Genomic DNA, 22,949 nt, shown 5'->3' with positions numbered 1-22,949 from the left:
CCTCCTACTGCAAAATATCCGAGAGATATTTCTGGTCCCACCAAAGACACTTGCTGCGTGGCTTGGCACTAGACCAGCTGTGCAGGCCCATGTATTTTCCAACAGCAACAAATCACCCTACAACTTCGGCAGGATATCTCCAAAGGAAACAAAAGAAACCACCTATACAGCAGCTACAACACAGAAATTGAACTGTAACAGAGAAAACTGTGATAAAAAGGAGTTAGAAACTTTCAATAAATTGCCCAGCATAGGAGTAAGCAAATCACACTTTATTGGCAGGTCACTGTTCAATCAGCCTTTACAAATAGCTGCAATATAGCTGTAATAGTTTTGTTTGCTCTCTTTTATAAATGGTAACATGAGACAGATTAATACATTGTCTGAATTAGAGGGCTAAAAATGGTTCAGTTTGAAATATTTGGAATATCTCTGGTACAGCAATACATGCAGTTACTAACTGCCCAAAAAGCCAGACCAAAAGCCAGATCAAAATAGAAAGACTACCTGTGAATTTCAAGTGTCTTTAGTTAATATGCATGCTTTCAGTCACTACATACATGACCAAAAAGTTTTATGCAATTTTGATCTACTTGCTTCTACCTCATAAAGCATTTACATTTATATCTAACCTCCTTTTAGTGCTGAACCACCTAAACAATTCCTTTAGGAGCAGAAATGCCTAAAAATGCAGCAGTGACTTCTAGTGGGTGCGTTAAATCCTTCTCAAAGTAATTCCCTTATAACTCAATTTCCATGGTGCAATAAGGCAACAGAACTCATGTCCACAGTGAAACTGCTTTCAGGATAATATAAAATGACCTAAACTGCTGTGTATTCACTATCAAGAAAACCTCCTTTGGAAGCTGTGAAAAAGCAAGGCTCATGTTCCCCTTTCCCTGCTATTACTCCTCAACACCATTTCAGTTTTCGACTGAATCTTGAAGACTGGTGCAAAAGTACTAAATTAATTATGAGACCAATGCAGGTAGTGTTGGAAATCTCCCAAGAGTACCTGTGTTAGTGACAAAGCCAATTCTATTTTGTATATGCAGAAGTACCTGTGGTCTAAACACCAATACTCAGAGAGGCTGCTGGGGAAAGCTGCCCATGCACATGGCTACCTCTAGATGAAGACACAGGCTCATGCATTATACAGGAAATGCAGCTGCTTCTGCACAACTCTAATAAAGGCGGTAATAAACTAATATGAAGAAAAGTGCATCCAGAAGTGCATTTCCCCAATATGGAGAAAAAAAAAAAAAAATTTGAGAGCCAATCCACGTCCTGTAACTCACTAATTGCTGATAGCTCCTCTATTGCAATTCACCTTGGTTGGATCAAATGACCCTGAGCCGAATCTGCCATTTCTCCACCAGTTCATCCAGTCAGTCTCCTTTCTCATGCAGAAATCCTACAGAAACCATTCTGTCACTCTCATGCTTAACGAAGAATAATGAAGACAAGATGCTGATGACGGTAACCAAAAGATGCATCCTTCTCTCTCCCAGCTGCAAGTCCTGGATTACTCCATTCCAGACGCTGCTATTATTTCGCAAAAAGTAGTATGAATATTTGCTTGTCAAGGCATGGAATAGTTTTTAAATGCCAAATCGCTTGGTTGATTCACTGTTGACTGGCCTGCAGCGGGGAGGTTGTCTCCTGTGGGTAGGCAAGGGATCTGATGCGAGTTACGCTGGAAGCAGAGCGTGCTGGTTAAAGAGGGTAACTTCACTTCAAGTCAAGTCCACAAAATACCCCCTCCCTACACACCTGTAAGACCAGGACTTTGCTTGCTTTGTGGCCAAAAGCAGACAGAGCTGTATAAACCTAGGCCCATTCAGGTGGAGCTATATATTTTTACCGTGTGATCACCGCTGTCTAACACCACGAGGGAATTGTCTGCCGTGTAAGTCAGTCCTATGGGGTACGAAAGCCCATGGCTAATTAGAGGTTTGAAGATGGGAAACTCCCCAGGCTTCCCTAAGCAGATCACGGCCTGGCTACAGACATCTGTCACTACGATGCGGCCCTCTTTATCGAAGGCCACGGCCGTGGTGTATATTTTGGAGGGGAAGAAGAGGTTGAGGCCAAAGCTATCCATCTGTCCCACCAGATCCATGTCCGCGCTGAATATCTTTATCCGGCTGCTGTTGCCCTTGGGCCCCCTGCCCTTCAGGTGCTCCACCACCACCACCGCCCCCGAGCTCCGGCAGACCGCCACCGCCCTGGGGCTGCTTAACTTGGCCCGCAGCACCTGGCACTTCTTCAGCTCGCCCTTCCCGAAGTCGGCCGTCAGGCGGTACAGCACCCCTGCCTCGGCGTCCGCCAGGATCACGTCGCTCTCCGGGGTGGCGTCCAAGCCCCAGGGCAGGCAGAAGCCCTCTCGCACCGCCAGCACCCCACGTCCCTCCCAGTCGAAAGCCTTCACCGCCCGGTCCCCGCCGTCGCTGACCACCACGTGCCCGTCGGCCGTGACGGCCACGTCCAGCGGGTACTTGACGTCGCAGCCCGCCTCGCCGCGCTCCCCAAAGCGCTGCAGGCAGGACCCGCTGTGCCCATAGACGTGGATCCTCTTCTTGCCGTCGTGGGCCACCGCCAAGCGCCCGGACTTGAGGCACGCCGCCACCCCCGTGGGGTTGACCAGAGCTCCCCAGCCGCCCAGGGCCAGCCGCAGCGCCGGGGCCCCGCTGCCCGCAGCCGGGAGGATGCCACAAGCCGGGCCCAGCACCTCGAGCAGCTGCAGCAGCGGCAGGCAGTCGCTGGTGTCGGCGGGCACGCAGACCCGCCGGCAGAACGGGCACTCCAGCCGGCCCCGGCCGCCCAGGGCGCCCAGGCAGCCCCGGCAGAGGACGTGGCCACAGGGCAGGTTGCGGGGCCGCCGCTGCCCGCCGGGGCCGTAGGGCTCGAAGCACACCCGGCACTCCAGCAGGCCCAGCTCCGCCTCGCCCGCCTCCCCCGCCGCCGCCGCCATGCCGGGGCTGTGGGGCCGGGCGGCCGCCCCCTGCGGGCGGGCGGCGGAGGGACGCGGCCCCGCCGCCTCCACGCCTCCCCCGGCTGCTCCCTGAGGCGATGGCGGGCACCGGCACCAGCCCCCAGCCCTCAGCCCCCAGCCCTCAGCCTCCCCTCCCGCCGCGCCGAGGTGTTTTAAGGATCGCCGGGGAGCCCCAGTTTTGGGAGGGAGTGTTTGTGTGCCTGTCACAGGGTTCCCGTTCCATACCAAAAGTCTCTGTTAAAATCACAATAAAATCGAGTTATACACATAAAACATGCATCAGATTCATACACATGTCCAGCTACTGAGTTACCTCAGGGTTGCTGGTGCTGTTTGTGCCTCTGTCAGGGCGAGGAAGCAGTCGCCGCTGCATGCGATTCCCCTTGCCCCTCTGGGAAGATTTTGAAAATGTGAGGGAAATATTTATTTTATTTTGCTTTATTTCGCTTTATTTTACTTTATTTTTTTTTAATTTTATTTTAATATAAAAGTGCTGGCAGCCACTTTTCCCTCTCGCACCCACACACAGCACGGGCAGCACGTGCTCTTTTACCAGGACACCCTGTCAGCACGACCGAGCCCTCGTTCCTGGAGCACTGCGCAGGACCCCAGGGTCAGCATCATTGAGCACCTGGGACAGCTGCAACACCTCCCCAAACCTGAGATCAGTTTTAACAGCTCTCACACCTGGAGAAAAAAATCTGGACAGAAAGAGAGGAGATGCTTTAACCTGGTAGCTGCCAAACTGTGCTGAAGTGAAAACGTCCAAAGCCAGCAGCTCCCAACTTACGCCGGCCCACAGGCTACGAGAAGGTAGCACTGTAAGCATCGTTGTCATCTCTTTCTTCTCTGGTGACCTGGTGCTGAAGCAGCTCCCAGTGGCTGTGAGCAATATCGAGAGCTGTGGGCTGGGGGAGAGGCGGTAGGTTGGGGACAGCTGTGCTGAAATCATCAGACCCACTTGCAGCTCTAGGACTGCAACATTAAAAACGCACGTAGCTTTTCCTCTTGTTCTAGTCTTAATAAATGGCAACATACTACATTGCAATCATACATTTCCTTTTTTTTTTTTTTTTTTAAATAAGCCACCAAGGCCAGGACAAAGAGCTTTCAGAGCCCCCAGTTCTGTAATTTAAAAAATTGCAATATTACCCCTATGGCAATGATCAAAGACCTGCAAAGAAGGGTTTGTGTTCAGCTAACCACGCAGAAGCCCCACAGGCTTTCTCTGACTCCTCTTGCCCTGCAGCCCCCTGCCAGTTTGCCTGCTGGTCGCTGCGCTCTGGAAGAAGCAGCACCATGCTTGCAAGCAACTGCAGGAACATTTTCTTCCTGGACTCTCTCCTTCATTGTCAGCCATTTACTTCCCTCCTCTCTTCGCTACTCGATTACTGTTCCCCCATGGCGGCTGTTGCCAAGACTTCCTGCCTGCTCGTTGCCAGCTCGTTTCTCAACCTGTAATCGTAACGGGGACAGAGAGCAGCAAAACGTGCCAGCTGCCCGCCTCTCTTGCCCAGCTGCCCTTGGTGGTGCAAGGTGAGCGGCGTTTGAACAGCAGCTGCCATTACTCCAGGGCCACGAGCCTCCGAGGAGGACCTGCAGAGCTACACACAGGCAGCAGCTACTGGCAGCCACAGAGAAGGGACCTCATTTATTTATTTTTTAATCCTAATTATTTGAATTGCTGCAAAAGAAATGCTCAAAAAACAATTGCTTGTGTGTGAAGTTAAAGAAAAGCTATGCACATCTTAAGGTACTGAAGTCAGTTATGTAGGAGAGTTGCCTTTGAAAGCAAAATCAAACTGAAGATGTCTCTCAGACATTTTTCTGTACACTGAAGCCTGCTTTAAGAGTGTCCCGAAACGTGTCTCATTTTAAAAAGTGAGATAAAAATGAAAGCTAGATGGGAGGTAAGTTGTTTTAATGGATTTTAATCAAGCTACAAGCTTTAGTATATACAGAACCTCCAGAAAATAATCCAGTCCCCATCGCCTGTGTCTTTCTGAGAAGTCACTGACTTTTTCAAGAAGCTTAATTTCACAGTGGTTGCCTGAAAAGGAGGAAAGAGTAACAAATTACTGAATGGTAAGTCAGTGAAGAAAACAAACTGGCAGAAGACAAAACCTTATGTACAGATGTCCCTAACTGTGTGACACAAATGCACTGAGGAAAACTTATCCTATTGCAAAAGAGACCAATAAAACTGTCCTTGCCAATGACTCACTGTGTACGGACACTGCAGAGGTCTTATAAAGATGTAAGATTAAAAGAAGTGCAATAGCAAAGCATATCATGAGCAATACTGAAAATTCCCTGACACAACTCTGATATATATATATATATGTTAATGGATTTGAGTTGCACATCTAGCATTTCTACAGCAGGACATTTTACTTTTCTTCTTGGGCTACAAAAATACAGCAGAAGCTTTAGAACTAATATGCAAAGGCCTTGCATTAAAACCAGGGTAGATGGTGATGAGGTGCAGAGAAAGATGAAACTGTCAAATACGAGAAAGACTGAAGCCATGAGACCACAGTGTGCAGTCTGAATCCTGGGGGAATGAAAAGAAGTCATGGGGAGAAAAGAGACAGCGACTGCATCTAGGGTTTTCCTTGTATTTTTTGAAAATGTGGGAATTTGTGTTAACAGCAAAAACCTTGTGGCAACGTGATTTTTATTTCCCTCATTGTTTTTCCATGACTCCATCTCTTATCTAAGTAGCAAACACATGACTTGGTCACTCGCTGCAGAGACAGAAGCACACAAACCCATTTTTGTGTTTTGGAAAACATCCTGGGGGTGAGCTGAACCATGACTTACCAAACAAGCTTTTAACTTCAGATTCAGGAACATAGAACGGTGGGCCTGGAAAGGAAACGGTGAAGCTAATCAGAGAGGAGACAAACTTTTGTACTGCAACAGGAGAGCCAGAGCCAGCCGCAGCCCCTGTGAGCAGCACCACCTGCAGGAACCAGAAACACCACGTAGGAGAACTGGAGGCACCCTGGTGGACCCCCTGGCAGCTTCAGGTGCTGCTGCTGCTGCAGTACCTCCAGGCTGCAGCCAAGGCAGCCACGTTGTCAGAAGAGGGAAGGTCACAAACACACCATGGATACAACCACTCTTGCTGCCGTGTGTGAATCGGGCCAATAATCCCTTTATAGTGCAACGGCATAATTAAAGCTAAAAGCTGAATAGTGAGAGGGAGAGCAGTGAATTAGGCTATTGTGGCTAATGATAACAAGACCTTCTCCCTGAAGGGTAATTATGCTGGAGAGATCAAAAGCAGCAAGAAATCTATCTTTTGTGAATTTGTGATTAAAATGATAACAATAATATAATAAAAACTAAACTTTGGCATGTAATAAAAGTTATAATAAGGAAAAACACTTCATGGCCATACAGAATTCCACCTCTTCCAGGCATATGCAGGCCATGTTTGCAGACCATGTTTGTTAAAAAAGCTGAGGAAGATCCTACTATATATCTAATACATCTTTACACAATTCTTGTTAATGCAAAACCAAAACATGAACAGTGCAAAGTTCTCACCTTCGTGTTTGTTTGGATCATATAAAACAGTAACGAGGAGATAAGAAGAATTTTTCTCCATTAGGGAGATCATCAGACTGGCATAGCTAAAAGGAGATAGTGATACTTTATTATTTTGGAACTGCACAAGCATTGAAACACAGCATTCAAAATATTCACCAAAGAAAGTAACATGTAGTCCTGCGTGGAGACAAGTCAAACTGACCCGCACAGAAACTCAGCAGAGATACACGAGCATGAAATTCATGAAACATCTCAAAGAAAGGTTTCGGGACACTTTGATAAAAAAGCATTTCTTATTTCCCATGTTCTTCTCAAAACCAACACCGTATTCATCCGTCACAGTCTAGAACACAGTACAGAACACAAGACCGATTTATGAAATTATTTGAATTCAGAATGAAATTATTTGGATTCAAGTATCTGATTCAAAAATCCTGGGAGCAGGGTCAAACTACGTTTGGGTTTGCTGCAGGCAAGAATGAAAAATTGGAGTAAAGAGAAGTGAGGGGAAGATGAAGAGAGGGAAGAGACGCAGATGGGGTGAAAAGGAAATAATAACATTCAGATGAGACTTGCAGCTCTGCTGCTTCTGGGTTGCAACAAACCACATATTTTCCCACCAAGAGGCAGGGCCGCTTCCTGAAGGAAGCTCACAAATCTAGAGCACCACGCTCTGCAGCTGTGGCTGATGCTTAGGGCAGAAAAAAAACTTGTTTAGGTTACTCTGCTCAGTGAAAGAGGGCTTCTCGACAGGTGGCAGAAGGTAACAAAATTGCATCACTGGATACATTAGAGGAAAGAGTAACTGCTAAGCGAATTTACTAACCGTGGTCTGTCGCATGGGTTCACAGCCACTAGAGCTCCTCTGTCCCAAACCCCATCAAACTTGCCAACAATTGCACTACAGAAAGATGAGGGAAAAAAGCTTAAAAATACTGATAAGGCACCTTCATCCTTACTCAGATACTTCTGAGCAGTCGGCAGCAGTCTCCAGCTGGCTGTGCAGACCCGATTTGTTGTTAGGATCCAGCCTTCTCACAACCCAGAACATTATGAGCTGGGTGGCAAGAAGCCCTCTGGTGTGGTCCTGCCATGGTAGATAGCACGGGGTGCTGGAATTGCTTGGCATTTCCCCACTGCCAGGGTGTGCTGAGACAAGGCAGGGGGAAGAAACACTTTTTAAACACTTTCGGGATACAAGTCTGGTGTTTTTGCAGTCACAACGTGCCGTGACCCCTGAGGCAGCACTGACATACATTTGGGACATTGTTAACTCATGGTTTCCTTCTAGGACCCACACATGATTTCAAACACAGGGTAAGGAAGGCACCTCACTGCTTTAGGATTGCTGAGCGCAGCACACCCAGTAATTTTAAACACCCCAATCCCCAGCCACGTGCTCAGGACAGTTAGCCTCAGTTTGCAATTTGTTTAATCTTAGAAAAGCGAAGTTACTGTGGTACTTGCCTCAGTCTAACACTGTGACAGACATCATTTTTGCTCCTGAATATTCTGGCAGACGGCTTCACTGACTACTTAAAGCCTGCAAGCAGCCCAGACTATTGGAAAATGCCTTTACTCATGGGTGTTAAGAGCAGTCAGGGTGACACTAGAGATGAGGATGTTTACAGGCAGGAAAAGCCTTGTTTCTGGTAATTATTAAACCAGGAAATTAGAGAGCAAAGTAAAAATAAAGTAAATTGCATAACTTTAAAGGAAGTCTGAAATACATTTACTTACTGAGGGAAAAAAAAAAAAAAGTCTGCAATACCTTTCTGCCTACTGGGAGAGTGTCTGAGTCCAATTGCATCACCTCTGTCTTCACTTCTCCCTGCCCTGCTGCTCGTTTCTTTGCAATGGCATCGCTGAGTTTCTGGCGTCTAACCTAGAAGCTGAGCCTGTACTTCCCGCTCTGCTGCGATCAGACACGATAACACTGCAGATTCCTGACTCCTCTCAAAGCTTGCCAAGACCAAGCACCTAATTTAAATAAGCAGTCTCTTATAAGAAAGGAGGGTTTTAAAGAGACAGCTGAACAGGCAGTGGGGATGAGGGGGCAGGTGACAAACTTCATTTTCTGACACTTGCAGGCTGTTCTCTCTGCATAGACGAGTCTGCTGCAAGACCTCAGGAAAACCCCTGCAGTTTTTTTGCACCTCTTTTTTCTTTCCACCTCTCATCTGGTCTAACTGGAACAGTGGCGGTGGCTCCACGCAGGCATTGCAGGTACTTTGCTCCCCATGGATTTCACCAGGGACTACAGACATCGCAGGCCGTGGGCAGCCCCACACTGCAGCCTTTCCCTGGCACCCAGATCTCAGGAGCTCCTGAACATCTGGGTGCTCCCTGCCTGCCTCTACATCCCATTTGCTTATGAGAAGAACCAAGCCAGGAGAAAATGGAAGAAAGGTACACGGCTTCCTTTCGTCCTGATTCCATCAGGATGAAGCTAAGCTATTAGGAAGCAGTCCTCTCAGATCTACCTTTCACTGTACCAGACTTCAGCCTCACTTTGTCTCCTGCTATAAGTTTATACGACATGCAGCATGAGAGATGACAGTCTAGATACTACTACGATTAATAGAAATTAGCATCTAAAACAGCAATTCACATATCCACAGAAATCCTACTTCTTTTTGGTAATAACGTTGCGAATTGCTATCCCTGCACACGTTTAGTAGTTTCGGTTAAAGCAATTTTTATTTATAGTCTGGTAGCTATAATTGTATTAGAACGTAAGATGATTGTGTAACATAACTGTTTAACACACCTCCCAGAGTCCCCACAAAAAGCAGTAATTCCTGTTACTCTTTAACCAGCAAGAGCCTTTGAAATGTCTCATTCTGACAAAGGTCACAAGCAGATCTGAGTTTTCCCCTAATGAATGCCAGGCGAGGAGATCAAAAGGATTTGTTTGCAGGCCAGCCTCGGCAAGAGAGAAATAAGTTTAATTTCCATAATTACTGGGTAATTAATCAAATGGTCTGTACATAGAAACTAGAACTGTGTGTGCATTTTTGTAGTCACAGGTATCTGCTGACTGCTGCAGGGAACGAGGTTTGTGCTTTTGTCAGAGCAGCACCCAGCACAGAACCACACATCCAGAACACATACCTGCCAATTTGTTTTGTGAGTGACAGACCTATCTACTGGGCCCATTAACAGCAACTGAAGTTTTCACTAATTACCTATTTTTGGTTTACTTCGTAGTATCATTCCACCGTATTACGATGGAAGTTAGAGATTTTACCATGCTACCTGCTACCGAACTTAGAACAAAAATTTTCAAAAACTGCAGACGAGAAGCTCGAGCAGTCCCTGGGCAGCTTGTCAGCTCGCAGCTAGAGGGGCTTACAGGACTCGACACAGCAAGAAGCTACATCATGGGGGAAAGGTGAGGAGGAAACCAGGCAGTATCTACAAAGTCGCTTTCATATACTGCCCATCCGTTCCAAGGTGTTCATTTTTGCAAGACTCCTTATATCCACACTCTGAACCAAACGGCTGCAACAGCAGAAGTCTTCGCAGCACTCTATTTTCTAGGGGACTTTGGTCTCCAGTAATGAATACAAAGGGGACCATAAAGCAAGCACTGTGTTCTTGTGTCCTAAGCGACCTATTATTCCTGTACATGTTGACTCCCTGAAAAGCCCATCCACATAAAGATCAAGACTTGACCTCCTCCTCCTAATTGAACAGCCAGGGAACAAATTGTTACTGACAGTTGTTTGTATGAACACACATAACCTCACCAAAACCTTAAACTCTAGGGTAAATTGTGTCAGAGTAAGAAATACAAGAGGAAGGAACTACAGCAGAGGACACTGGGCATCTTCAGCTTCCTTCAAGATACATTTCAAAACCAGAAGCATCCCTTTCTTGCATGCTCTCCAGTCTCCAGCTACCCCAGCACTGATGTAGGTCTGGGGACATTTCAGGACAGACTTACACGCGCCTATTGTGAACGTCTTCTGGGGACAAATAAACCAGATGCATTACTGTCCAAGGCAGAGTCTTCTATGCTAGAGGCCATGAGAGTCTCTGTACAACTCTGTGTAATCTCTGCAAAATTCCCCACCAGCTGGCAGCTGAGCAGGAAGTCAGGTGCAAAGCCACCCCAAGATCTGAGAAGTGACTTTGAGGCCACAGAGAACAGTGGGCTGAAATATTTTTCTGGAGACAGTAGCGTGGACTGTGCTGAAATATTTTGCATTTTCCATTGTGTCTTGTAACTGATAAAGGACGAATAAGAAATAAGGACATTTTAGCACTAAAATCCTTAAGAAGATTTTAATAAGTTGAGCCATGTTTTTAAAGGCACGTGCAGTCACTGATTGACAATATTTTAAAAGGGACATAAACTGGAGGGATGTTAAGTACTCTAAGCCCACTGAGAAAAGTATAAGTAAAGCATGGGGCACATAACCAATGGGTACAGCTTACTCATGAATACTTTAATCAAATAATTTGGGGAAAAAATATATTTAGTACTTAATTACGGGAAAAGCTGTCTAAGACAACACCTCTGGTATATTCTCTTCACTTTCACTAAGCTACTCTGAGTAAGGGATTGTGCTAGGATTTTGCCTTGTAGAATCAATCAATAATATTGAATGCAATTTGTTTTTACTGCAAAAGCAAACATAGTTTACTATAACTTTCAGATGACAGCTTAGACAAGCCCATTTAAAGATATTTAGTTGCCATCTTTACCTAATGGTCAACAGCAGGGGTAATTTTTGTTGGATATTGGCTATTCACATTTTTCACACAAGTTAATAAGAGTTTTCTGGAAAGGATCTGGTTCAAATAAAATAATTTGACAGTATGAACATATTTGATTATTGAAAATTGTAGAACACACTGTGGACTCCTACCTGGACAAATCATAAATACTGCAGCAGTACAGACAAATGTTTCCAGAGGTACTCTAGGATGAAAAGAAAGAGAAACGACATTCATCAGCAAACTACATCTTTAAATATACACTTAAGTGTCATGAAGATAATAATATATTTTTTTTTAAACCAAGGTACACCTCCTGATCCCTTCCATAGAGGTTCTGATCTATCAAGGCATGTGACTGTCCTATTTTGAAATATGCTATCCTCTAAACTTCATATTCAGGCCTTCCAAAGTTATGTGAAAAGAAAGACAAAGTAATAAGCTCAAAACAAGAACTTCTCAGTGCAAAACTACAACCCAGTGTTTCTTTTCAGACCTCATTAGGAGAAATGAACAATTACCAGCAAGACAGTGGCATAAAAGCAGAAGGACTTGTTTGCTCGGTTATGCCTGCATTGCGTGGCTGACCACACCAGACCATTTGGCAACGCAGGAAACATACCTGCAACTTCTTTGCTCCCGCAATCCCTGGGACTGGCTCCTCGCAATAAGGCAGGCCCTGGTCTGCAAAAAACTCCTTCAGCGCTTGCTCGCTGATGTCCACGCCGACAATGCTGTGTCCCAGGTCAGCCAGCCTGCACGCAGCAGAGAGGTCCCAGGTTTACTGAGGCCCACAGCTCAGGCCGTTACTGTACGTGCACCTCAATATGTATTTGCTAGAGAAATGCTTGCTCAAGCCTGGTTCTAGGATGCACTGGTGTGTCTCCTCTTTCTGGAGTTTTCATGTTATTGAACACCACCCCTGCACAATCAGAGTTTAAGGGGATGATGGGGTCTCAGCAGATTTATTTATATCCCATCGCTTAATCATTACTTTCTATGAGCGCAGTGGAAAGGAAGACTGCCCTGGCAGTGGCGCTCAGTGTGACAAGGCAGCAGGGTGAGGGTCCTCACTGAGGCAGTGGCATGCCTCGGGGCCTGTGGTCAGCTTAAGAACCCATCACCATGACCAGTTGTGGTCACTGGGGCTAACTGGGGGGTGTAGATCAGTTGGGGTGGATTTGACTTGTGTCCTTTACCCCCAGGGAGCAGCACAGGCTTACACAGCCCCTAAAAATAAATTAAAACCCAGCCAACAACTATTGAAAGTAACATAAAGAAACGTAAAAAAAAAGAAGTATTTAGCCCAAATCACCTAAACTCCCAGGTGTGACATGCCGCATGGTCCCATGAGCACATGCTCTGGCACAACCAGGCTCACCAGGAGCCATTTAAGCCGGCATCGCCAAAAAATGAAGCAGCCATTAGGGCACGGCTTCTGCCACTCTGTCTGTCACAAATCCGGCATTCCCCAGGCTGAACTCAGGGCGGTCAGAGGGATGCTCAGGTTATTCCTCAGCCATCCCATTTACACCACTAAACCAAGTGCCAGCAAATGAAACGGAGCAAGCCTCCAGTCTGCCGCCAGCTGTTGTAGGGCTGGGAATTCCCCCTCTCCCTCCCTCCCTCCCCACATCACTGAGATTTTTGCTGTTGTAACCTGTGCCGTTTCATACCTTTTCATGTCTACTGCTTTACCACAAAGTGGGAAAAATATCCTCAGTCCACTCCTGCCACTTAAGAGCATGTCCAGGTACTTCTTCAGCAGCCTGCAGAAGAACAGACATTTTTCACTTTGCGTTGGCCCACCAAGAGCCAGGCGCTACAAGGTAACACGCAAACTCCACGATGGGATACACAGCCAGTTAGGAATGCTATTAGAAGTAAAAGCTAGAGCTATGAACATTCACCTTCCATTTTCTCGGAAAGTGAACTTCATTTCTATTGAGCAAATTTGTCCTGGTTTCTGTTTGCTCGCCCTCTCGGGTAAACAAACCCAACTTACCCACTTCTAAGCGGGCCACGGCAGGCAGCTTAAACAGAATGATGATTAAGCCCCTGGATCAATCATCGATACACGCCTGAAGTGTAAGTTTTGTTGGTTACAAGAACTTATAATTGGGTTTTCTCCTGTAGGAGAATAATTGGGTTTTCTCCCAGGGCACAATAATTGCCCCAGTGCTGCTTTAGGCCCCGTTTTCATGACAGCAGCGCGGAGCCTTTGCAGCAGAGAACTTATGGCTTTTAGCCAGGTCGCCTAAACTTTAAAACGTGATTTAAGGTGGAATATCACAGAATCACAGAATTTCTAGGTTGGAAGAGACCTCAAGATCATCGAGTCCAACCTCTGACCTAACGCTAGCAGTCCCCACTAAACCATATCCCTAAGCTCTACATCTAAACGTCTTTTGAAGACTTCCAGGGATGGTGACTCCACCACTTCCCTGGGCAGCCTGTTCCAATGCCTCACAACCCTTTCGGTAAAGAAGTTCTTCCTAACATCCAACCTAAAACATCCAACCTAAAACACAGTATCTCTAAATGCAACGATTTTTTTTTCTTTTTTTTTTCTGCTATTTTTTAACAAGTGGATGTCACGGGGCTATTTTAACGTCCCGGCAGCGCCTGTTTCCCCACGTTTCCCTACACAACCCCTGCAGTTTTAGGGGGCTTTGTTGGCCGGGCCCCTCTCCCCGTTGGCCGGGGCGGGGGCGGCGGTGCCGTACGGGTGCCCGTGCTCCTTGTGGAAGGCGGCCGCCCCCGTTTCCCACTTGTGCAGCCAGTCCTGCGCCGTCAGCACCCTGTCCGCCTGGGCACGGCCGCCCTGCAGCTCGGCGGGCACGCCAGCAGCGCCGTCCATTTCCAGCGGCTGTGGGAGAAGGAGAGAAACCAGGGTCAGCCGGCACAACACACGAGCCCTGCTCTATTTTGCCAGAGCGCTGCGCTGCCTGCAGTGCCCCCCTCCCCAAAAGGGTCTCCAGCCCCATCCCTCCCGCTCCATCTCCCGGCTGGGGACCGGGGGCTGTGGCGGGGCCGGGCCGCACCGAGCCGTGCTGGCGCCTCCCTCTCGCTGTGCTGAGCGGAAGAGGAGGAGGAGGAGGAGAGGGAGGAGGAGGAGGAGGAGGAGGAGGAGGAGAGGGAGGAGGATGGCGCTGGGGACGGCCGCAGCGGTGAGTGAGTGCCCCCTCTCCCCCCTCGGGCGGCGGGGCAGGTGCAGCGCGCCCCCGCCTCACCTCCTCGCCCCCCTCCATCCCTCCCTCTCCCTCTCTCTTCCTCCCTCTTCCTCTCCCTCTCCCCTTCCCCTTCCCTCTCCCCTCAGCTGTAGCAGGAGGCGGCGCGGACACGCGTGGATGTGGGCTCCGGCCGCTGAGGTGAGCACCTGGCAGGGGCCGGGGCCGGGGGCTGGGGTCGGGGCTGGGGCCGGCGCCCCGAGCTGTGTGGAGGTGTGCGCGGCCCCTCGCTCCCGTTCCCCTCTCTCTTCCTGTCTTTTATTTAATTTATTTCTCCTCTCTTTTCTTTTTATTATTATTATTTTTTCCTCCCCCCAAGCCAAACTTGCTGTCAACTCCCCGCGGGGCTTTCCCCTATAGGCCAGGCAGGGCGAAATGTTGCCGCGAGGGGCACGCCGTGTGTCCCCCTCTCCCCTGTCATGGGGCGCGTTTCCTTGGCCGGTAACACCATATTTATAGGGCACAAAGCCAGTAAGACCACGTTTATAGGGTTCAGACCCAGCAAGACCACGTTTATAGGGCGCAGAGCCAGCAAGACCCCGCTCACAGGGCGCAGAGCCCCCGAGCTCCGTGAGGTGCGCGCTGTTTGCTCCCTCTCCAAGGAGCCGGGGGTTGTGGGGTGAGGCCGGTGGGGTCTCTGGAGGGGAATTGGGGACGAAGTGACACGCAGCTGGATAACAATGGCCTTCCTGCAGCTAGCTGGTCGCCTCCTGCCCACCTCCTCGTCCCTGGGCAGCACTGACAGCGCAGATATATTCGGGCTCCCTTACCTCCAGCCTCCGCCCTGCCAAACCCGAGGCCTGCCTGAGCCTTCAACATCCTCAGAGAACTTCTGAGCGAGCCATAACTGCCTCGTTTCTCTCATTTTTTCCCCCTCCCACCGTCACAAATGCAAGGAAACAGCACCGGTGTGCCTCCTGGGATCCTCACACCTCTCCTGCGACCACCTGCAGACCAGCCAGGGCCAGCGGGGAGGACAGAGCCTCTGCCCGAAAGGCAACAGTATTTAGGGAAGGTTAGTTAGTGTCCACCACCAGGAGGATACACGAAGGTGATACAAAGCCATACTGTTGTGCCCCGGACCCAGAGGGACAGCCCCAGAGGAGAACAGGCACCGTTTCCTGGGGCTTTACACAGTGCTTTGGGGAAATGTCATGCAAATGCCAGCAGTTGGCTCTCCTGTCTCTCCTTCCATCCTCATCCACCCCTGTGCAGTGGGGGAAGCTGTGGTGGAACATTGTTGGCTTTGTGGGGGAGTAAACATTGCCTTTTTTTCCCCTCTAATCATATATATATATACACACACACACATATATATATATATATATTTAATAGGAAAAAAAATATTAATTTTTGTATTGGCTTGTCCAAACTCATTTCCCTTCTCACATATATTGTGTGAATCTTCCCTTCCCTTCTGCACCCAAATCAATTCCCTCTGTCTTGAGGGCAGAATAAAGCAGCGACTTACTTGATTTATGTCAGCTTCATTTGAAACTTCGTAAAGGTGCTCGTTCTCTCCTCCTGCTACCTTTACTTCTGGCAAAATTCGTGAACGTAGCTACTGCTAGCACATCCCAGCTTGAACGAGGAGGATGCGGCCTGGAACAACAGGGAGAATTGAGAAATTCCAGAAATATTCAAAAAATAAAAAAATAAAAATTGCAAACTAGTCCCTACTGCAACAAGATAACCTTCGTGACTCAGTGCTGTAGTACAAGGGTTTTATTTCCATTTCCTTTCTGTGTGGTGGAGTGCATTTAGTTTTAATTCTTCCTCCAGGCTTTCCTTATTTTATTTTATCCCCTGCAAAAAGAACGCCTTTGATAATGCCATTTTAAATGTGCTTTCATATCTCTGGCATGCTTTCTCACACTACATGCTTTCCAGCTTGCATGATGAACTATGGTCTTCCTTTTCCCACCAATGTAGTTAAAGACAAGTATAGATCTATCTTGTGGTGTTAAACTTCTTTTTTTTTCTCCCAAAGTATGTTTAATAACTAAGTTTGTGATATTCCAGTTGCCTAAAATTGCCATGCAAATGCAGCTGTTTAGGCTTTGCATTCTGATGCCTTTTTACAGGAGGGTGTGAGACAGGAGAGTCTAGGAAATGGTATTTCACTTGGCATTAAACATCTCTTGATCAGGCTGTTTGGAAAAGTGCTTTGCAGTGCAAATCTCTTGCCACCAATAAATCAGTAGTTAGTAGGAAGAGCATTGTGGAGACTGGTATTTCAAAGCTTACATTATGGACTGATGTCTATTCACTTTGCCAACCCTAATTCCAGTCCAGATCTTGACGTAAAGCAAACACAAATCAGATTATTGAAATCCAGGGTATGCTGATCTGGAATAGCCTGTCAGGATGTACTCCAGGATCTAATCTTAACTCTGAATTTAGTTTAAAATAAGATTGTTGTTCAATCTTATAGTGCCTCATAGTGCCTCGTTCTCCTTTCTCCCCTGAACTGATAGCTGAGGTAAACGGATTTTTATCTAGGTAACTCTGACTGAAGTAGCATTCTAAGAGTGGTGATTAGACAGCTCTGCAAGTTTAATCAATTTAATTTTAAATTTTCCTTAACTGTTGCTTTATTTATTTATTTATTTATTTCCCCCCCAGGTCTAATAGTACAATGTCAACTGGAAGGGTACGAACAAAGAAAAAGACATGTTCTTCAGACCAGTCTCCAGACAACCTTCCTCTGAGGAGTTCTGGAAGACAGGTATTTATAACAATTTTAAAACACATGGTTATTTTATTTTATTTTATTTTATTTTATTTTATTTTATTTTATTTTATTTTATTTTATTTTATTTTATTTTATTTTATTTTATTTTATTTTATTTTATTTTTCCTGTTTATGTTTATAAAGAAAGAATGCTTTACTGTGGATCATCTCAGAGTATTTATCCAGGGAGAGGGAGAATTTGTTAACTATGTGAAGAAATAGTCAAAGCTCCTTATTTATGAAGAGTATTCAGAAAAGAGGAATGCTCGCTGTAACTAGTAAATTCTTGATGTGTTAAAAATACAATCAGAGTTTTCTGTGCAGCCAAACAAGGCTGTCTGCCAATCGAGACTGAGACCTAAAACAACACAATATGCAGTACCTTTGAGGCCTAGAAGAGGCATATGGTATACAGCTTTGTATCTGGAGTCATCCCCCCCACGGCCCTAATATTTTATTTGATGTGCAGAGAAGATTGCCACTAATTAATATCAATAAGTATATGAAGAAGAGATTTTTCTGAAGGAGAAATAGAAGGAACGCCTGAGGCCTTACTCATTAACATGTGATGGAGCTTAAACTATGATTTGAACTAGAATCTTTGCTTATAATTTCTTCAGTGGCATCAGTTAAGCTAGGGCAAGGCATTTTTAGCTTTAAATGATATTTCCATCCTTACTCTTTTTTTTTTTTTTTTTTTTGGTAGAAAAACTGACCTACTTTGACAGCTGTTTCATGCTGCAGCTACTTCACAATGGATTCAGAAAGTTTTGTTTGTATCGTTTTAAACTTTCAATGCTATGCCACAACCTGCAAAGCTATCTGAACACCACTGTGTGTAAAACGCAACCGTGTCATTTCTGGTCAGATTTCAGCTATTCTTTATTAGGTGAAGAAGAAAGCGGCTGAGGCAGCAGACGATGACGACGACGCGTCAGAGAAGAAATATAGGAAGTGTGAAAAAGCTGGATGCACCGCAACATGTCCCGTTTGCTTTGCCAGTGCAGCTGAAAGGTTTGTTCCTTTTTAATTTGATTTTTCATAGACTTCTCTAAAGTTGCAGTTGAAATTTGGAATTTTCATTGCATTCTGAAATATCCCTTCATTTCTAAATGTAGACAGAATATTGAATGGTAGTAAGATGAGACTTAAGATGCCAGGTAAGTGCCACAGTTATCCTTTTGTGGATATGTTTCTTCTGCACAAGTTACTAAATCTGATACAGCGTGTCTTTAGCTTAGAATAAGATTACTGATGCTATTAAGGGTGTCTTCTGGAACACACCTTGCTTCTGTGAAACTGAGAGCATGCAAGGGTAGCCTGAGGAAGCTAAACGTGCTTTTGAGATGGAAAATGAAACCATCATGTACTGCAGAAACCGACAAATGCAGAAATTTCTTGGAATGTTTTTGCAGTCTGAAGTGAGAGTCTCAGCTTCGCGTTTTAGGTCTTGGGAGACAATCGTGCTTATTTGAACTCTTTGTTCTCAAGTCGTTCATGACTTTTGGACAGTCCTTTTGCATTCTTACCCCGGAGATGCATCTTGTCAGTACTGTGCATTCAGTATCTGCAATGAGAAAGATATTATATCTCGGTATGCAGTAGGCAGACTGTAATTACATGGCATCATCCCCTCCCTAGCTAATTGGGGCACACTTTCCTTGTTTTATTTATTCTTCAATGATGTAAAATAATTCAGACACCTGAGAAATCTGTGTTGGTGATTTGCTTTTTATTTAGGAAACAACAGATATCGCATAGTCATGTTTCTGAAGTGTTATTTTAATGTTGTGGTAGATATATATCTTTCCCCTAGAATATATGCTTTCAGTATCATTTATTTGACATGAGATCATTTCATTTCTAGCTATTTCAGTTAGTAGCTTAGGCCACTGTTTTTTACCTCATGAGTTTGAATTATTTCATTGAGTTTAATGAGAGTTTTCTAAGTGAAGAGTGATCGCTTTGCGTAATTAATATAATCTTTGGTAATGGATATTTCTTTCCAAGAGTGTATCAGGAATACATGCCCAGAATGTGTAACGGATTCCTCAGGGTTTCCTCTCGTTGGGTTAAAATTGCAGCCAACTTGGTCACGTTAAAAAATCAGGCAACATCTGTTTTGCGTTCAGATTTGCATGTATAGTTCTGTCAGCTGTTCTGGGGACTAGATGTAATCACTTATGAATCGATCGATTACCCATACACGAAAAATGCTCATTGAAATGACTTCCTCTCACCCCTGCACTAAGATCAGAATGAAATAAAAAATAAAAAGGCAAAAGAAGGGTAAAGTTCCTACAGAGAAGGACACTTGGAAAATGCTTTGTGTGTTGCTGTACATAGTGTAAAAGCAACTCTATTTCGTGTCCAGGAACCATCTGCTTAAAGGCTACTAAAGAAAGGCTCAGTGGACCATTGTTGGAGGGAAGTTGCTGGAAGCCAGACCAACTGTAAAACTGTGTATTGTGTATGCTTTGCCTCCTTTGCATCTGGTGCTGCTTAGTTCGGAAACTGGAAATGTCTGAGACAATTGAAATGATCTTCTCGTTATTGTTATTAGTGTGGCTGTAGTGCCTCGTGCAAGTCAGCCTTCATGAATGGAACATAATGGCCTGGCTTGTCCTGAAGATATTGTTCACATTCTAGAATGTGCTATTGTCAAGAGATTTTTTTTTTTTCTGAAATGTTTCATAAAGCTATTTCTATGTCTCTTGTTTTACAGATGTGCTAAAAATGGTTATACATCGAGATGGTATCATCTTTCCTGTGGGGAACACTTCTGCAATGAATGCTTTGACCACTATTACCGAAGGTAGACTGGCCAATTAAGGTTGTGCCTTTTCAGTTCTTACTAAATTTTGACAGATGATACAAGTGCTGAAACCTAATATACATATGTATAATACTAAGTCTTGTCCTCTGTGCTTGCTTGATCGGAAGTTACACTTAGCTGTTGGTGGTAAAACTGCAGGTGTTGTATGGACTAATCATCTACATGAATATGTAGCAGGAACAAAACCAGTTATTTTGTGCAAGGTGTTTTGTAGGGACAGTTATTCTGAACCTTTCCTCCCTTTTAAAATGACAGCAGAGAATTTTAAAAGATGAGAAGAGCTTTAAGTACGTCCATTTTCTCTTAGTTAGCAGATTCACGCTACAATGTGAATTCAGGAGAACTTGCCTCTGTGTACGACCACAATCAGCGAGTGGCTTTCACGCTTGCAGTTCAGTGTCTGGAGTCTCAGAGAGCACTTCAGGCTCCAAGCTCCTTTCCATTTGTGTGGGAGCCGAGTCCATCTCTACTGAGGCTCTCGGGTACTTGTGTGCTCAGCAGTACCTGTAGCTCTCTTCAGACTTCAGATTCCAGGAAGTCTGCTCATTATCAAGAGGACATAGCGGTCAGGATGCTCTTTATTGCTATCATAAGAGCCATGACTTCCTCTGCATTTAATAGGAAAATATAGAGCTCTGCAGCCTTATTTCTCTGTCCTTATATAAAATGTTTAATTTTAAAATAACCACTGTTGCCTAAAATGAAATAGATCATTCAGTTTTCCGACTGCTTGCTATATTCTTTTCTCTTTCTTCTTAGCCATAAAGATGGTTATGAGAAATATACTGCCTGGAAAAGGATTTGGACAAGTAATGGTAAAAGCGAGCCCAGTCCAAAAGCCTTCATGGCTGATCAACAGCTTCCTTACTGGGTAAGACAGAGAGTGATTTAAGTAAGAGGGTGTATTTCAGTGTGATGGTAGCCTGAGAAGGTATGCGGTTTTGTTCTGATGCCTAAGTGAGCTCCCCTTGCCCCTTCTTTTCTATCTTCTCCTGATTTCTTGCCCTGAAAGACTTTCTGATATTGTATGATCAAGCAGTATGTCAGCTGAGTTTTCAGATGGGCTTTCTAGTATAAGAGGGCTTGGGAAAAGCTCAAGATAATTTCCCTGGTAAAGGGAGAAGAGGAGATACGGGAATAGAAGGAAGTTTTTTTTTTAAAAAATATTATTATTTTTGAAATAGTAAATGATCTGTTTTTGCAGCAACACCTGGAAAGCCCACTGCAGACAGTAGTGTAACTGGGTATTGAATCAATTTTGGAGTTAGGTTCTGTATTGAAATACAGTCTTACAGGAGATTGACCCAAGATTTATGTTTACGTATACCAAACGTCTTACTGATGTCCTGAGCGTTACAGGAGAATGAATTTAACAATTGTGTTTAACAATTTCCTCATGTCTACCTTCTTTCTGATCAGCTAGTTATGCTTCATTAACCTTATCTGTAATCAGTCAGTAACGAGTGAAAACATGTTTGTTTTTCGACTTGTAGGTGCAGTGCACGAAGCCAGAATGTGGTAAATGGCGTCAGCTGACAAAGGAAATCCAGCTGACACCACAGATAGCAAAAACATACAGATGTGGTATGAAACTAAACAATTCCACCAAGGTAGCATAGAAGACTTTTGCTCATTCTGAAACTAACAAGTACATTTTTCTTGTTTGCAGACATAAATTACTTCTTGTTTTGCTGCTTAATGTTTCTAATTTCGAAACAAGTGTCCGATGGCCTGGAGAGCCGCATGGCTTAAAAGCCTACAAGCTGTTTGGCTTTTTTTTGTTTCCTGAGTGAAAATATCAAGAAAGAAGCATCTGAAATACTTTCTGTCTGCAGTCAACTGTAAAATCACTCATTCTAAAGCTACTAAAAGACTATCAGCATGTATAAAATAGACATACACCAAAATATGTGTTTTGTTTTGTTTTGTTTTGTTTGGCCATACTTTACTATTGAGGAAAACATTTGAAAAGCTCAATGAGCTTTTATTAATTTTTAGCAAGTTTGTCATGCGGCTTTAAATGGAGAATATTCAGTTTTGGCCTGAAGGTAACTCCTGAAATTTGAGAGTCCTTACAGTGCCATAGAATTGTTATAGCTAAAAACATAACATGAAAACACTGACCATGTGAAAGGATTGGCATTTCATCTTGGAACTTTGTGATATTCTTAAAATAAATGAGAGAACTTTGTTTTTATAGTCTAGACTGGAAGATTTTCTCTCTGAAAAATGTGGAATCTTCCCAGAATTTCTCTCTAAATTCCCCCCTTTCCCTCCCCAATTTGTTTGTTTCAGTGTTCCACTCCATTTCATGGAATAAGACCTATATCTTAACGTCTGGTCAGTAGAGACTATTTTATTTAACAAATGAGAAACATTTTCTAGGGTGTTTTGGTTTCATGGTGTGTTGTGTTTTTAACTATACATTTCTCTAGTATTTATTTTTACTAATACAAGCGCCTGTGCTACAGAAAGCTAACACTAATGAATTCTTTGGTTTGGTTTTTATGTTTAAGGAACTGTGCCACAGCCAAATTGCTTTGTTTTATATTGAATTTTTGTCGCACAGCCTAAGAATAGCTCTGACTCAATTGACTTTTCTTTCAGACGGAGGGCTCAGACCAGTGTTCCATGCCTGAGGACTTGGTGAGTAGTGGTTGTTCCTCCTCATTTATTCTAGAATATAAAACCAGCCCTAAAGCATGGCATATGTCTTTTCTTTGTCCTTTGGCCAATTTTAGTAGCATTTATGCATTTTGCTCAGGAAACTGTCAAACACTATTTGCAACAGAGCCTCGGGCTTTCCACTTTCTCATCTTTTTCCTCTCTTCCCTCGCTACCAGTTAGATTTCAGGTGGTTCTTGGTGTCTT

General features: G+C 44.9%; 3 protein-coding genes across 5 annotated transcripts in view; 1 reads left to right on the top strand and 2 right to left on the bottom strand.

Moving 5' to 3' along the window:
• Positions 1-251: 251 nt before the first annotated feature.
• On the bottom strand, positions 252-4,560 carry NHLRC1 (NHL repeat containing E3 ubiquitin protein ligase 1). The gene is made up of 3 exons (XM_032180728.1): positions 4,388-4,560; positions 3,786-4,008; positions 252-3,229 (listed from the first exon to the last, which is right to left on the bottom strand). The coding sequence occupies exons 1-3, from the start codon at positions 4,558-4,560 to the stop codon at positions 1,841-1,843; spliced, it is 1,785 nt and encodes a 594-aa protein (XP_032036619.1). The 3' UTR covers positions 252-1,840.
• A 346-nt stretch (positions 4,561-4,906) lies between these two features.
• On the bottom strand, positions 4,907-16,031 carry TPMT (thiopurine S-methyltransferase). 2 transcript variants are annotated; one of them, XM_032181005.1, is made up of 9 exons: positions 15,980-16,031; positions 14,005-14,147; positions 12,955-13,047; positions 11,901-12,033; positions 11,431-11,483; positions 7,380-7,454; positions 6,551-6,636; positions 5,819-5,863; positions 4,907-5,045 (listed from the first exon to the last, which is right to left on the bottom strand). In XM_032181005.1, exons 2-9 carry the CDS (start codon positions 14,136-14,138, stop codon positions 4,930-4,932), a joined length of 735 nt encoding a protein of 244 aa, XP_032036896.1. In that variant the 5' UTR covers positions 14,139-14,147; positions 15,980-16,031; the 3' UTR covers positions 4,907-4,929. The 2 variants fall into 2 exon arrangements, with proteins under 2 accessions (XP_032036896.1, XP_032036895.1); XM_032181004.1 differs by lacking the exon at positions 15,980-16,031 and adding an exon at positions 14,323-14,348.
• KDM1B (lysine demethylase 1B) overlaps positions 14,404-22,949 on the top strand; it is a 27,739-nt gene continuing 19,193 nt past the window's right edge. The window contains exons 1-8 of one of the 2 annotated variants that reach the window (XM_032181002.1): positions 14,404-14,448; positions 14,598-14,649; positions 17,134-17,236; positions 18,132-18,256; positions 19,968-20,057; positions 20,838-20,949; positions 21,572-21,688; positions 22,686-22,724. In XM_032181002.1, coding sequence (XP_032036893.1) covers positions 17,147-17,236; positions 18,132-18,256; positions 19,968-20,057; positions 20,838-20,949; positions 21,572-21,688; positions 22,686-22,724 — 573 coding nt within the window. In that variant the 5' untranslated portion in view covers positions 14,404-14,448; positions 14,598-14,649; positions 17,134-17,146. The remainder of the gene's footprint in view (positions 14,449-14,597; positions 14,650-17,133; positions 17,237-18,131; positions 18,257-19,967; positions 20,058-20,837; positions 20,950-21,571; positions 21,689-22,685; positions 22,725-22,949) is intronic. The other variant, XM_032181003.1, reaches the window with a different exon arrangement.

Source organism: Aythya fuligula, chromosome 2, assembly GCF_009819795.1.
Source record: "Aythya fuligula isolate bAytFul2 chromosome 2, bAytFul2.pri, whole genome shotgun sequence".
In the NCBI taxonomy this organism is placed as follows: domain Eukaryota; kingdom Metazoa; phylum Chordata; class Aves; order Anseriformes; family Anatidae; genus Aythya; species Aythya fuligula.
The sequence above is the reverse complement of the archived record's forward strand: the minus strand, read 5'-3'. Positions and strand labels throughout refer to the sequence as shown.